The sequence below is a fragment of the Sceloporus occidentalis genome, unplaced genomic scaffold, assembly GCF_023333645.1.
Source record: "Sceloporus occidentalis isolate IW3139 unplaced genomic scaffold, rSceOcc1.0.p SCAF_24, whole genome shotgun sequence".
Taxonomy (NCBI): Eukaryota; Metazoa; Chordata; class Lepidosauria; order Squamata; family Phrynosomatidae; genus Sceloporus; species Sceloporus occidentalis.
Genome location: NW_028317004.1, coordinates 10,541,751 through 10,557,768, shown reverse-complemented (window position 1 = coordinate 10,557,768; position 16,018 = coordinate 10,541,751). Strand labels below are relative to the sequence as shown.

The window sequence follows — 16,018 nt, the reverse complement described above, 5'->3', positions numbered from 1 at the left end:
TCTACTAGTGTCTAATCTAAAATCAGTAATATTAATAATTAATAATTGAATACATTATAAAATTATATATATATTTGTCAGTTATATATACTATAGTTAGTAATAGTATACTAGTGTAGAGTGTACTGTAGACATTCAAGACATCTACTAGTGTCTAATCTAAAATCATTAATATCAATAATTCGATAATTCTTATCTTAATAGTTAATTAAATTAGCTATAAAAAAATCTAATTAATAATTACTACTAGCTTATAGTTCAGCTAATCTTTTAGTACTGGTGCTGCAGCTCTATAGTTTGTGCTTTGTTTTAGCAACAGCAAGAGACCAAGTCAATTTTTCTTAATAATATTTCATTTTATTTCATTTGTTTTGCTCAGTCCATCAGTGAAGTGAACTTGTTGGGCTAGTGAGTGCAGCCGCATAAGTGCTGTGTTCTTTTTTGATCAGCAAGCAGTGACGTTAACTGTTTTGCAAAGATTTTCTCATTTATTTTACATTTTATTTTAATTTTATTAAAAAGTACCCTTAGTGTTTTGCTCACCTCAGTCCATCAGTAAAGTGAACTTGTTGGGCTAGTGAGTGCAGCCGCATAAGTGCTGTGTGTTTCAGCAAGCAGTGAAGCTAACTGTTTTGCTGTGACATTTTATTTTATTTCTAATTTCTTTTCAAGAAAAATTGACTGTGTGACGACAACAACTGTACTAAGCAAAGCTTCAAGATACTAGCTGTAGTACTAAAATAATTCTAATCTTTAATCTTCTTAATCTATAATATATTATATAATATAAATTCTAATTCATAATCTATAATATATATAAGTAATTCTTTCTAATTCATAATCTATATTCTATCTATAATCCAAAATATAAGTAATTCTAATCTATTAATAATATAATATTATATATAACTTAACCTCACTTTAGCTTAGTGGGCTTGAGAGCGTCTGCCTAGAGTTAGACTAGAATACTAATATAGCTTTAGATTTAGCATAGTAGTAGGATGGGCTCTTAGGCCCGTGTAAATTCAAAGTCTTTAAAAAAAATTTATCCCCTTTTTTTTTTTTTTTTTTTTTTTTTTTTTTTTTTTTTTTAAACACTACACTACACACACAACACAAAATTTTAAATGGATCCTCCTTTTGGGACTAAGGAGGGACAAACTCCATCTACCACCACCACCACCACCACCAGCACCACCACCAGTTCTAAGATGCAGCCTTTGCGTCAGTCTAGTCGGCCAAGTAGGCCAAACTCTCGCTTATCATTTGGGGAAGCATTGCTTGAAGGATCATCAAGTAAAGGAAAGGCACCAAAAGCAGGCAGTAGTAGTGCGGCTAGGCCCACAAGCTCTATGGTTTTTTACGGAAAGCCTAAAGCACCAGAAGCACGTTCAAAGTACAACTAGTACTTCTACTAGCCCAGTGAGTAAAAAGAAGTGCTTTTTGCCCCAAGCAGCATCTTCCCCATCCACGAGCAGCATGCAAGGTACCAAGCAGAGCCAAATTAGCAGCAAGACTCAGAGGGGTCCCAAACCAAAGTGATCTCATTCCTTTGTAGGGAAAACCACCACCACTCCCACCTCTACCGCCTCTACCACCACTAGTGCTGCGCCTACTGTTCCCACCGGTACCGCAACGCCATGTCCTCCTAGTACCTCTAGCAAGCCACCAAGTCCTTACAATATTTTTGTGACGACAGTTAGAGAGAGGGCTACACATAGTGGAACTCCACCTAGCGAGGTAGCAGAGGAGCCTGAGACTGAGAGGCCAAGTGCAGAGTCTGTTCTTCCTGCTCGCACTACTAATAGTCACGAGTCTCACGACGATATCAGTCTTAGCTCCAGCCTAGCAGGAATTCCATTTGATCTGGCTAATGAAGAACTAGACTATGAGCCAGAGGAAGTAGAGGAGATGAGTGGTCATCACCATCACCACCACCAGCAGCAGCAGCAAAACCTAGCAAATCTAAAGTTAAAGCAATTAGCAGTCCCACTATGGCCAGTACTGTTACCACCAGTCCCACCACCACTAGTTCTGCCTCTGTTCATCCACCCCGAGCAGTAGGAGCAGCACCCAAGGCACACTCCAAGGCTATGCATGCCGCAATTTGGGAGCACTTTGAAAATGTTGAAGAAGGGCGCTATGGAAAGTGCAAACATTGTGGGAAGCTAATAAGCAGAGGGAAAGTGTCTGGCCATTTTACCAGTGCTAGCATGAAGCATCACCTCAGCACTCAACACAACGCTGTGCTATTGGGGAAAGATGCAGAAGTAAAACTTAGTGCAGGCAGCATAGCTGGTGGCCGTGGAAAAACCCCAACAGCTGCTTCTGAGCCAATAGCAGCAGCAGCAGCAGCTAGTGCTGGCAGCCAGAGACCAAGGCAGGTTGGAGCACCGCATGTCCAGCCCACCCTGGAACAATTTGTGGCATTCCAATCCAAAATGTCAATGCCCAAACAGCAGGCCAATAAAGTAACGCGACTTATTGGTCAGTTCAGTGCTGTTGGAGGGGCATCCTTCTCTATGATAGAAGGGGAGCCTTTCAAACAATTGATGGCGGCTGTGGCTCCACAATATACAGTTCCGTCACGTTCCACTTTCAGCAGGAACATTGTCCCCTCATTGTATCGGTCCTGTGTTGCAGCAGTGAAAGAGGAGCTTTCCAAGGCTGCTGGTCAGTCTGTTCATTTCACAACAGATTTGTGGAGTGCACCTAGTGGGCAGCATGCCTTTCTTTCTTTGACAGCACACTGGTGGCAGCCCGGTGTGCCCAAGGAAGCTGCTGCTACCGATCATTCCTTCTCCATGCAGAAGTGATGGATGAAAAGCACACTTCCCAAAATATTCTGCATGCGATGAGGAAAATGTTTAGCCTTTGGGTGGGAGCAGAGGCAGGCACCAATGTTGAAGTTGGTTTTGTGGTAACTGACGGAGGTGCCAATATGGTGAAAGTGCTGCGAGATGGTCATATTGTTGGTGTGCGCTGTGCAGCCCACATCATCCATCTTGTAGTGAAGGCAGCAATGTCAGAAGGAACTAATGTGGCAGCAGTAGTTCTGTCCCGCTGCAGAAAGATCGCCTGGCACTTTCACCATAGTGTTAAGGCTAGCCAGCTTTTGAGGGAAGAGCAAGAGAGGTCAGGTCTTCCCGTACACTGCCTACGTCAGGATGTCAGTACACGGTGGAACTCCACGTTAGACATGCTGGAGAGGATTTTGGAGCAGCAGAGGGCAATCCATAATCTTGCCTCAGAGCACAATATTGGGATTACATCTCCATTGAATAGGGAGGATTGGGCAGTGATCGCCCAGCTAGTGGCAGTCCTTAAACCATTCAGGGATGCCACAGAAAATTTAAGCTCAAACACTGCCAGTCTGGCCCTGGTAATCCCAGTGTTCTCCCATCTAGGCAGCAAGATGGATGTGTTCCTTGAAAACCGTGAGGCTGTTCAAGGTGGCACTCTACATCCTGACGTAGCAGCCATAGTCAGGAAGCTGAAGGATCTGCTAAAAGTACACCTTCGCAAACGCATGGAAGAGAGTCCCGAAATGATGCTAGCGTGCCTTTGCGATCCAAGAATTAAGGGAAAGCTAGCTTTGAAATTCAATGTTCTCAGTAGCTACCGGGAGCAATTGGTTACCAAGGTGCGTGACTGGCAGTGTAAAATGGGAATGCTGTCCGAGGAGGGAGAGGTGCAGGAGGAGGAAGAGATTATGTGGTCTGCTACTCATAGCAGCAGCATCAGCAGCAGTGCCACAAACATCACAACAACACAGCTGAGTGGAGCAGCTGTGTTTTGGGAAGAGGCACTTGGGAGTATAGTTGGACCATCTGACAGAGCTAGCAGCAGAAAGGAGAGTGGTGCTGCTGAAATGGTCAAACTTTACCTCTGTGAAGTTCCTTCTGCACCTAATGTTGGTCCTCTTAGCTACTGGGATGAAAAGAACAGTGTCCGCCAACCACTGTTCAAAGTGAGCGCGTGTTTTCTATGACTGGAAACATACTGAGTCCACAGCGCTCACGCATGGCACCTCATCTGATGGAGCAGATTGCCTTTCTTAAATTCAATCTGCCCAAGTTGGGTTACCCAGCTCTTAGCTTGGAAAGTTCATTTTTTTTCCCTCTAATGTTTAAGGTAGTTTCTCCCCCTGGTTGTGGTGTGGCAACGTCTGCTACCTCCACCGGTGTAGCCAGTTTACGCTAGGGCTTAGTGTCTGAGCTCTGGAAGTACGCTCCCAAACGTCTAGGACTGACAGTTGTTTGGATGCTTTGCCCTGGGGTGAAACAGGTGAGTGGGTCGCCAATTGCCCACTCATTCGCCTTTTCAATTTTTCAATGCTGCTGGTGGTGGTGGTGGTGCCAGCGTCTCTTCTTTGCCAGTTCGCTTCCTGGCTAAAGTCATGGCCAAAATGTCCCTAATGGTAAGGGTAGTTTCTCCCCCCTGGCTGTGTCTGTTTGCGGTGTCGCAACGCCTGCTACCTCCGCCGGAGTAGCCAGCTTACGCTAGGGCCTAGTGTCTGAGCTCTGGAAGTCCGCTGCCAAACGTCTAGGACTGACAGTTGTTTGGATGCTTTGCCCTGGGGTGAAACAGGTGAGTGGGTCGCCAATTGCCCACTCATTCGCCTTTTCCATTTCCATTTCCATTTCATTTTTTTCCGTCTGCTACACAACCTACCAAACATAACACACACAATAACACATATAACACAGTGACATAACACATAACACACATAACACATATAACACAGTGACATAACACATAACACACAAAACACACACATGTACAATTCACAAATCACAAGGACCTTTCCTCCTGTTATTTGCCCTGGCCTTCACTTCTACACTCACTAGCATTAACGCTATAACTCACACTTCACCCTATAACATTTTTCCATCCACATAGCTGCTAACAGACCCAACTTTCTCAGGGACAGTCCTGCTTTTTTCCTGTTCCATCAAATTTAGCTAAACTAGGTATGCTAGTGCACATAGGTATAGCTGGGTAGGGTAGCACTACAACATTAAATAAATATAATAAAGTAAATAATAATAAATATAATTTTAAAATAAAATTAAATAAACCCATTAAAATTAAAATTAAATTATTATTTAGACATAATACATCTTTAACCAAAACAGTGCACTGCTAATAATCTTAAAAATAACCGTACATTAACCCTAAGCTATTTTTTAGTTCTTGTCCAACATTTTTCCATTCGCATACCTGCCAACACACCCAACATTTTTGTGGACAGTCCTGCTTTTTTCCAGTCCTGTCCAGTAAAAGTTGGGTTGTTGCAAAGTATGCCATTATAAATAGGTAGCAAATGTTAGGCATGTATTACAAGTGGTCCAAAATCAATTTAAAAATGTAAAATAATCCCTATTCTTTTATTAAACATCTATGGATGTGTGACTGTGTATGATAAAAAGGAGGCCAAGTTCCTTGGAGCATTTGTATAGGTAATTTTGTGTACAGTACACCTCGGTACGTGTGTGCAACTCTATTGGTCGTTTCGGCAGGGGGCTCGCCTGCCATCAACGAATGAGGTGCATTCTGCAGTTCTGCAATTCATTTGTTGATGCCAGACCAGCCCCCTTCCGGCGACCAATAGAGTCGCATACACGTACCTTCACGGCGCGAACGCATCTGCTGCTGCTGCTCCAATGTGTTCTTAACCCCCTATTAACCCCTGCTACGCAGCCGAGAGGAAACGAAGATGAAACGAGCACGAAGAATGGCCACGAATATTCGCCCGAAAAGAAGACAGGAACGGGCGAATATTCGCGGAATACGAAGGTTTTTTTTTCTCCGAAGACGAGCACGAAGACGAACACGAAGAGCCCCCTGGTGCCCAAGTCTAATAATTATGATGAGTAATAACAGCCAACCTGACTAGGATAGCAAGCCTCAAGATATAAAGACTTGGAGGTTACAGACCTTAGAATGCAAGAGAGGTCTTATAGGTCCCATGATATAAGACTTTGATTTCCATAAACACAATGTATAGGTCAGTGCAAGGAAACTAGTTGTTAGATATGTGTTTACAGGACATCAGAAGCTGATAACAACAAATCACACAATTTGCAGTGTTCTCTTTTAGAATTGTGTAATGTACCTACTTACAGAGCTTGTTTGACCATCTCAGATTTTCTAATCAGTGTAACTCTACAAACATAGACCTCTGCTATAGATCATAAATCCATATCCACATTCACTTTCATGATCAAAGGAAGAGTAGTTGCTGGCAATGGAGCTTACATAAATAAAATCCCTATCGCCTGATTAATACTATACTATGAGCCTTACACTCCTCCTTTGTTAAGCCAGGACTGTAAACTCCAAGAAGTCATTATTATTATGTAATACTTTGGCATTGTTTTATTGTTTAGATTGAAAGAACAATTGATATGATTCAGAGGCCCATTAGTTCTATTATGTGCTAATAAATTGAACTTCTGATGTTAGCTATATGTTGGCAGATTTCTGTGTTGATAAAGGAGAATACATGACAAACACCCTGACACTCTTTATTATACTTCCTTTCATTATTCATAGTACTGTTGAAACTACCAGCCCTTGTAATCAATAATTGAATTGAGTAAAAATTTGTCATTTTTGCCATGAATGTTTATCATGTGACCAAAACCAGGCACTGATTGTTGTTACAGAAACTGATAAATTCTGTTTTTTACACCATTAAACCTTCACTTCCCACATCCTCCCACCCACTCTGCAATGCCTCCTTCCACCTGTTCTGCCCCCTCCTTCCTCATGCTTTACCCCCTCTAATGTGAGGTGAAGTAAGGTGAGGATAAGTGAAAAGAGGAAGGGGTAGGGGTGGGGTGAAAGAGGGCTGCTGATTGATGTTGCTTGTGGGAGGGGTGGGTTGGTGCTGATGATCTGTGTTGTGTGTAGGTGGAGCAGGTTAGGGCGCAAGGGTCCTACCAAATTGTGGATAGCAATGGAGAGATTGGGTTGGGGAGGTAGATGAAGAGCAGAAACGGGAGGAAAGCAGGATAGAGGAAAGAGAGGAACTGAAGAAAGATCCAAAAGAAAAGGGGAGACAATGTGCAAAATTAAGAGGAGAGAAAAAGGTGAGATGAAAATGAGAGAAGGGAGTGGGGTGAGAAAAAGAAGATAGAGAGAGAGCAAAGAAAGCGGAAGAGTAAAAAAGTTTGACAAATATTTTATGCCAAATAATTTAGTGTATATACTATACAGCATACATGCACTATTAAAAAAAATACCAAACATTTCACTATAACGAACAAATAATTGGGGAGCAAAGTTTTTTCCAGCACTCCATGATGCTCCATGTGTACTGCAGAATGAAATATGAACATGTTTAAATGAAATCATGAGTAAACTGTGATAAAATGTAAATGATTACAATTTGTTGCTATACATTATAATTTACATTATAATACCTAATTTTGAAACCTATGAGGGACACAGAAAAACTGTAATCTACACTCTTATGTAAGAGTTAAAAACCCCCCAAACATTTAAAAGTAATACTGTATAACTGACCACTTACGTGTATTGATTTTTTGAAGGGATATGTGCTTCTCCAGCTGTCGCCGTAGTTTTACTTCAGCCCCATATTTTCCTGTAGTTCCATTGTCAGCAAGAATGAAATGTGAGTGCATGCTGTTGAGTACTGTCAATTTACTCATAGGATTTGACATGGTTTGGTACGGCCGAACCACCTTTAACAAGAAAAGAGAGGAATTATCATTGAGCAAGCCATATTCATTTCATGCTTCAGATAAAAGCACATAGAACCCCATCTGCCTCAAACAAAGCAGGTGACTAAGGTGGAGAAGAGGTATGCAAAATACTTGAAGTTGGTGTTGGCATGTAGAGTTTGTAATGTTGTTAAAAGCTTTAAAAAAATAATTAGAATTTGAAAAAGTGAACCAATATGAACCAATATGTTTAGAAAGCATTAGTAGCCTCATTGCCTAGCATGACTATGCATAACAAACATATTCATTTAATAGGAAGATTTTATATGACTTCCAGACTCTTCTAAAATATTCTGTGCTGGGGTAATAACATGTCTATAGAATCAATCTCCTGCTAACTGCCCTAATTAATAGAGAACTCAAAGAGCAACAGCGCAACAGTCCATTTTAATCTAGTCTTCTTACCTATCTTACATATTAAAAGACTCATTATCACATCCATCACAGTAGGCAACTGACTTACATCTTTACCAATTAGATCCTCTTGGTTTTCTACGATTCCCCAAGGAGCAATTCCAATGGTGCAGATCTTGCCTCTTGACTTTGAAGCATGATCTTTTAATGCGTCTCCAACATGACGAATGACCCCTAAAATATTATTAGTTAAACAAGATATCAATGCTAGATGCTTTGACTGATGTTATACAGTGACAGTGGAACAACAGAAAATCTTCCTTAGCAGTCAAAGATAGTCAAAGATTTGAACAGTTTTATTTATTAATTTATAAATGCTTTTTTCACAAGTGAAATATTAGTACAAATTAAGGAGAACTAGAGATGCATCAATACTTCAGTGGTGTGGCATGGTGTAATTTGCCTTAAAAGTAAATTTTTGGGCCTAAATACCACATAGCAGATGTTTAGAACACGTAACATCACGACTTTCTGTTTTCAGCAACATTCACAGTAGCAAGGAAATCTGTATCTATTTTTAATTTTCAACTCTCAATAATGATTGATAGCATTAAACAATGATTCACACTTTTAAAGATTGGACTACATGACCTCAAAAGGAAAATAATTATATATTCATGCAGCAGGTTATTATAAATTGATATTTACCTGTGTTGACTCCTCCAGTAAATATCCAGGCCCCTGTTGTCATGGCGGCTTTAATTAGGCCTTTCCCAAAGACCTGTTTGAGTTTCGGTTGGAGCTCAAAGTTTTGGAGGCCTCCATGGACAGATATGAGAAGTTTCGGGAGTTCCAGCTGCCACTCTTTTGTCATGAGATGCAGTAGAAGATCTGGTTTTGTGTCAAATGACACTCGTACATACTGTGAACACACAGTGAACAAAAAAATGATTGTAGTTAACATGACAGATAAATGAATGTAGCTATTTCAAGATGTGTGTGGCACATAACCTTGCACATAACCAGATCAAAATCTGTGGCCCTTGTGCCCTCAAAGCTTCATGGATGAGGTTAAAGTTAGCGTTTGTGACTACTGATCTTTCTTCAACAACAAAACAGCATGGCTTATTACACTAAAACAGAATTGATTCATAGACAAGAGATTCCACTAAAGCTTCTCTTCAGGAGATAATTTTTAGGTTTTCTCCACTCCAAATCAGGCATCTGTTTCAATGAAATATACTCCAGTAAATGATCAGATTCAGTGCATTAATGGTTGGTACTTACAGGTATACAAAGTAAACGCTACATAATCTATTAATTCTCCTTGTTTTCAGCTGTGTGTCATATGCAATTATAATGCAATTTAATAACAAAACCAATTTTTTTTAAATGTTGCATTATAATGTGCATATAGTGTTGCAATCTTGGTTACGACTAGCAATGTCATTGCACAAATCATATTAATATAATAGCAAATGTATACAATGGAAATTGTTTACATAAATTGTTGTAATGCTTGCCATCTATGGAAGGATGGAAGGGGACCAACGTATCTGCACATATACCATTGTCACCGCAGTTATAGGACATTATAATAAGAAAATACCATAGCTTTATTGGAATGACCCCCTCCTTGAAATTCAATAGTTCCGAAGGCATCGGTGGGGCTGAGCTGTGTGTGTTTTCCAATCGACCACTTTTCAGACTGTACATCATTACGATTTAGTCTGCCTTCATTCTTCTCATTTTGGATGATGGAAATACTTGGCGTTAAGCCAACATGCTGGCCTATGAGACGCCCACAGCAACACCTACAGCATAAAGAACATGATACAATTCATGCCTCAGCATCACAACACAGTCCAGCATTATTCTGCATTGCCAGTAAGCTCAGCGGTGCTTTTGGGATAGCGTCTGTACTGTGTGAAATATTAGACAGCATGGTCAAGCAAACTGTCTGTCTCAGAACTTGTGATTAATGGTAGTGCTATTATTCCGCCTTCAAATTTGTTATCTGTACATGCATCATCATTGATGCTACAAAAATGGAAACAAAAATGTTGTTATATTTAGCCTGTTTGCGTAATGTGATGTATGATGTGTAAGCTTGATTATCACTGCTCCTTTTCAAAATGTGTATCAGAGTACATATTCCCGCTTTATATATGCAAAACATTTTTGTTACTACTTTTCATTTTTTGCTTTTGTCAGTTTGCATTAAAAACCGCTCTAAGACAAAGCATATCTTGACCAATAAAACATATATGTTGAACATATAGAATTGAGGTGCTATGGTGTTAAATGTATTATGCTTCTTGGCCTAATCATTACCAATATATTTATAAATGTTTCATGCACCTCTAGGTTTTTGAAGAATGTAATACACTAAAACAACTGAACAACATTCATGGGCAAGTAAAAAGTATGTTTTCAATGGCATAGGGCAAAGGGGTAACAATGCCCACATTTTTAATTGTTTAGTGATAAAAACTTGCTTCACTGATTCCCTGATATCCAAGCAGCATTTCACTTTAGAAAAGGCTGCGTGTTTACTCGCCCACTCGTGATGTTGACAACAGGAGTTGCTGTCTGCTGTTCTTTACCTCCTTAATAAATATAGGCCAATAGTAATGGGGGATGTCCTTTCCATTATTATTGATACTTTTAATGTTTTCCTCTCCAAATGTCCTCCCTTAAAAATATATAAACTGATGGACATATCTGTCATATATGTTACATTTCTGAGCATAGATAGCATATTTAGTGACCTTACTGTTTGCTCCAGTCAAGTAAGCATAAACTGTTGATGATATTCAAAGAGTAATGTCCACCTAGTGTTACCCAAGCTTCAATAAAACTATACCTTCAGCCTACAGACAGCTGTATTAACGTTCATAGAATTTAAAAGAGTGAATTTCCTTTCGAATACATCCACCAATATTGTTTCATAAGGGTTATTACAACATCTGATGCCTTTCTTCGCTGGGTTTTAGGGTAATTAATACATATCATACTTGGTACTGTTAAATGTCCAACCCCCTTCCCAGAAATTAATATATCATTTAGTAAAGTTTTGTCTCATTTATATTTTTGTTGAGCACACTTAAATGCCAGGTGACTCAAAAGAAGGAACTAATCGATCGTTGCCATAGAAAACTATTTTTTCTATTGTTTCTCTTTTGTTTTTATGTAATTAAACCTTAAGAGAAAATAATAAAATGACAGATATACTAAGGTTTATTTGCCTAACTTAAACAACCCTCAATAAAAGCTGGTAGAGCATAATGGCAGTGCAAAAGATAGTAAATTATTATGAATATTGTGTACATTTCTTTGTGATTTAATCGAAGAAGCACAATCATAACACAAAGATGATGTCATTGTGAAAGGGAAACTAACTTCCACTGACTAAGCAATTTCACAAAGAACAGAAAATAAGTAGTTGTAATAAAAACATGAATTCTAGAAGAAAATGTCATGATTTAAATAGAGGCTGGTTCACTAACCAACGAGTTGTAGCGAGATTAAAAAGATCAAGACAATAAACTACTATAAAATTGTTGGAATCTTAGAGAGTAAATCCCTTTTGTGGACAGAGGGTACCAGACATGGAATATTCAGTTAAAGAACACAGATAAAGCATTATGAAATTCGATCGTGAGTTGGAAATTGGGTTAAAGCTACATGACTCAAATATGATCTTAGACAATATCGGGTACAAGTAAGGTTCATAGAGTCCACTGAATAGAGGGAATCTTCAATGGTGTTATACAGTAAACAAAAAACATAAACATTATTATAACCAGATTTTTATGAAATTTATGGGTTGTTTTCTGGCATTCATTACTTTAAAATATTTACCAGATATCTCTTTAGCAAATATGTATACCATGCTTTATGTTATGCAGTAGCACTCACCTATGGGGGTCTTTGGCGCTTGGTATAATGTGCACACACTCCCTCTTGTGAAATGCTCTTTCGATCCATGATTTCTGAGCCTAAATTAAAAAGTATAATATACAAAACCTATTAGTGATTACATTTGAAGTAACAAAAAACCTAATAATGAAGAAGTACGTATTGTTAAGTAGTAGATATGTCAAACATTGGTTAGTATACATAAATCTAATACAATATTATATATATATATATATATATATATATATATATATATATATACAGTAATAACTGTGTGTGATATTATTGCAATTGACTTTTGGGCAGAAGGTTCTGGGTTCTACTTTCCCCGATAATACTTTTAGCCAATTGAATGCACTTCACTTGCATTCCCCTTTATTATCAGATGACTAGTGATTGATAAATCATTAGTATGAATGTCTTTTTGTGTGTGACAGTTTGCCTGTAAGACTTTCCTGTAATCATATAATTACGTCCTCTGTAGCCCGGTTTGAAAACAAACAGTAGTATGCCATGGTTTGCACCTGCAATAGATAGCAGCAGCTATGATTACTTGGGTTTTATGAAAAATAATTCCAAATTATAATACCACATTTTGCAGTAGAAAGTTATGGGGTATGGGGTTTTGGATATGGAGTCACAAAGCATTTTGATTTTTGCCTCCTTAATAAATATAGACCAATGCTAAGGGGGGAATGTATTTTCCAATTTTATTTATAGTGCCTTTTCTATACAGCAGTGATACTTTAAAAGTGTTTTTATGGGTATTGATTAATACCATATAAAAAACACTATTGTATTGCTGATTTGATACTATGTCATGTGCAATATCCATGGCAGAATTCAGCAATTATCTGATGTAAATTATCTGGTGTACTATACTTCAGCAGACATATAGAATAAGTATAACTTTGTGTAATATTATTTTTTTTATACTTATGCTTGGATACAGATAGTTATACATGCATATTCAAGTTAACACAATGTTCTATGTAAAGTTTTCTTCCTTTAGTCCTGAATTTTTCCTTGCATATTATACATAAGTGATTTTATACCCAAGATGTTATGGTAACTCATCTGCCAAATGAAGAACAGAACACTTTGTGCGATCAAATTAAAGAAGAATTGATGAAAAGCTATTGTAGAATATCTTAAACTAAAGTATCTAAAGACTTAATTAATAAGTAACAAAAACCCTTATTTACAGTCATTTATGTTTACATACCATTGCTGTTTATAGACTGCCCTAGAGTGGACACATAATTAGTAAAAGGACTATTTCCATACCCAAAAGAGATAATTACAATGAATTAGACAGCTGTAAGGAAAACATCTCACCAGCGTACGTAATGACAATGCATGAAGGCAACTGATTTAAGTCCATCCACCTTTGCAATGCTAGGTTTTTACCTGAGCTCAAGGCAGGATCAGGCACTCAGCACCAAATGCTGTCTTCTGAAGTATGACCTGAAGTCCTTTGAATCTGACCATGATGCTAATAGCATATTCAGGAATCATAACCGCCTACTGAACAAGCCACTCAATCCTTTACTGTTGGTAAAACAGTCAATGAACCTGAGCGCATTAGCCACTCGGAATGTACTGCTGTGGGATTAGCCTCATTAAAAGTTCCACAGATATTTCATGACACCCCCCAAAATACACTGCATGATTTAAACATCTAATCTGACGCCAGAAGAAAAACAAATCCTCTGAGAGCTTGGATTTTACTGGCACAAGCCCTGACAAGCTGTTTTTTTTTTTTTGCTTCTCCATAAAGAAAGCATGTGCAAGTGTGATAAGGTGTACTGGCCTCTGAAAGCCTAGCTCTGAAAAGCAAATTCTTCAAAAGACACAGTGTACTAAACTGAGGAGGAATCCGCACACACAAGAGATATTGTTAATCTCCGAAGAATGAATGCAGTGTACTGATCTGAAACTATACACCATGACACCACATTGATAAAATAGCATCATAAAGCAGCTGGAATCACAATACCCAAAGATACAGAATACAAAGAAATTGACATATTTATCATTTCTAAGAGCTCAGAATTCTCAGTGATACGTAGAAGTACAGTACAAGTACTCATACAACTTAAATCTTCATTGCCTCTTTATATTTAAACTGATGCCAGTCTTTCTGTAGGATATAAACAAAGGTTTAGTCCCCACTTTGAGTCATAATTCATTTCCTGCAATCACAGAATTCTTTGGAATCTAAAAACTGCCATTATTAAAGATGAATAATAATGTTTTAAGCATATAAGGGTATGATAATTATTTCCCAATTATAATTTATTTTATCATTTATTTTATTTTTAGCTATATGAGTGAAAGGAGAAAAAATGAACAAGGAATAAGTAAAGACAAATGAAGGGAATTATATAAATCAGGATAAAGATCTAGCGACTGCCTAAGTAAATACTTGTGTTCAGTTTTTACAGGAAAAAGTGAAGGGAAGGGACCTGCTCAGAAAAAGAAACAGGGAAGCAAGCATGTAGTAGGGTAGACATGGCCAACTGTAGACAAGCAGTCAGTCAGGGTCAGTGACTGGGAAATTAATGGAATACAAGCTAAAGGAAAGGATTGATAAATATATGGAAGCAAATAAGTTGGAAGATCACAACCATCACATCGCAGGAATATCTTGTCAAACTAAATGTATTATTTTTTGACTGGGTAACTAATATAACAGACCAACGTGGAGGAGAAGATATAGCCTATCGGGATGTCCTTCATAGAAAGTTTATAGATACATTTCAGTGTTTGGGTTTGGATGTTAAAAAAGTAAAATGTATAAGCCAATGATTCAGTTATAGGACACATAAGATTGTAGTTATAGGTATATATATTCAGGGGAAGGACTTGTTACTTGTGGGGATCCATTTTAATATTAATATTAGAGATATTACAAAGGGTTTGTATTTTTGCAGATCATACAACGGTCTGTAGCAGGGTAGACATTCCTGGTGGAATAAGCCAGCTAGCAAGTGATTTAAGTAAAAAGAAGAATGGTTGAGGGTGTGACAGCGGAAGTTTAATGTTGATAAATGTAAAATAATGCACTAGGGACATAATAATCAAATTACAGCATATAGCATTGGTGGCAGTAATTATTTCTGTATACTTAAAAGTAAAAAGGCAAATAAATAATGCAAGCGGGGTGTTGGGCTGCATAGAAAGAGACATTAATGGCAGAAAGAGAGGCAGTTCTGTCACTTTACAGATCGCCCATTGTGTACAGTTCTCCATAAGGATATTGAAACACAGGAGAGAGTCTCGAGGAGGGCTACTAAAATGGTAAATGGCATGCAGGTTGAAAATTATCAGGGAAGACTAAGTGATCTTCATATGTATAGCTTGGAGGAAAGAAGAGATAAGGGAGATAGAAACATTTCAATACATAAATAGATTTAATAATGTATAGGAGGGATGTTTATTAAGAAGACATAATCTAAAACTAGAGGTTAGAGTAGATAACTGGAACATGAAGAGTGTTAAACATCCATGGGTTAGGCATAAGACTATGCCAAATCAAAGGATTGATTAAGGTCTGAGTCTTTACAGCAGGAAAAACGTGGAGACTAGACGGGCCAAATGATTCTTATCTAGCATCAAAGTCTATGTTTCTATGTTTGATAAGATTACTGAACCCAGTCCAAGCAAGGATGTTCTACATGTCTACTGAAATATAGTGAACAAGTTGCATATTACACACGGTTATACTTATTCTACATGTCTACTGAAACAAAGTGAACAGGTTTTTTTTAAAACCAAACACATGTACTATTTTTTTTCCATAGACCATCTTTCTTGAGCTCTATATATATATATATATATATATATATATATATAGAGCTCAAGAAAGATGGTCTATGGAAAAAAAGTATATATATTTATACATACATACATATATATACAAGGAATACAAGGACATTTCTAGCTGTGCCAACACAATTGCAAAGGGTTTTCTAATGATCAACTCGCAT

General features: G+C 38.1%; 1 protein-coding gene across 4 annotated transcripts in view; it reads right to left on the bottom strand.

Annotated features, from left to right (window-relative positions):
- The window catches only part of LOC149300605 (transient receptor potential cation channel subfamily M member 3-like), a 224,828-nt gene that overhangs the window by 53,728 nt on the left and 155,082 nt on the right, over nt 1–16,018 (bottom strand). For all 4 annotated transcript variants that reach the window (XM_089485139.1, XM_089485140.1, XM_089485141.1 and 1 more), the window contains exons 2-6: nt 12,027–12,106; nt 9,715–9,919; nt 8,814–9,027; nt 8,215–8,339; nt 7,541–7,712 (exon numbers count right to left, since the gene is read on the bottom strand). In XM_089485139.1, coding sequence (XP_089341265.1) covers nt 7,541–7,712; nt 8,215–8,339; nt 8,814–9,027; nt 9,715–9,919; nt 12,027–12,106 — 796 coding nt within the window. The remainder of the gene's footprint in view (nt 1–7,540; nt 7,713–8,214; nt 8,340–8,813; nt 9,028–9,714; nt 9,920–12,026; nt 12,107–16,018) is intronic.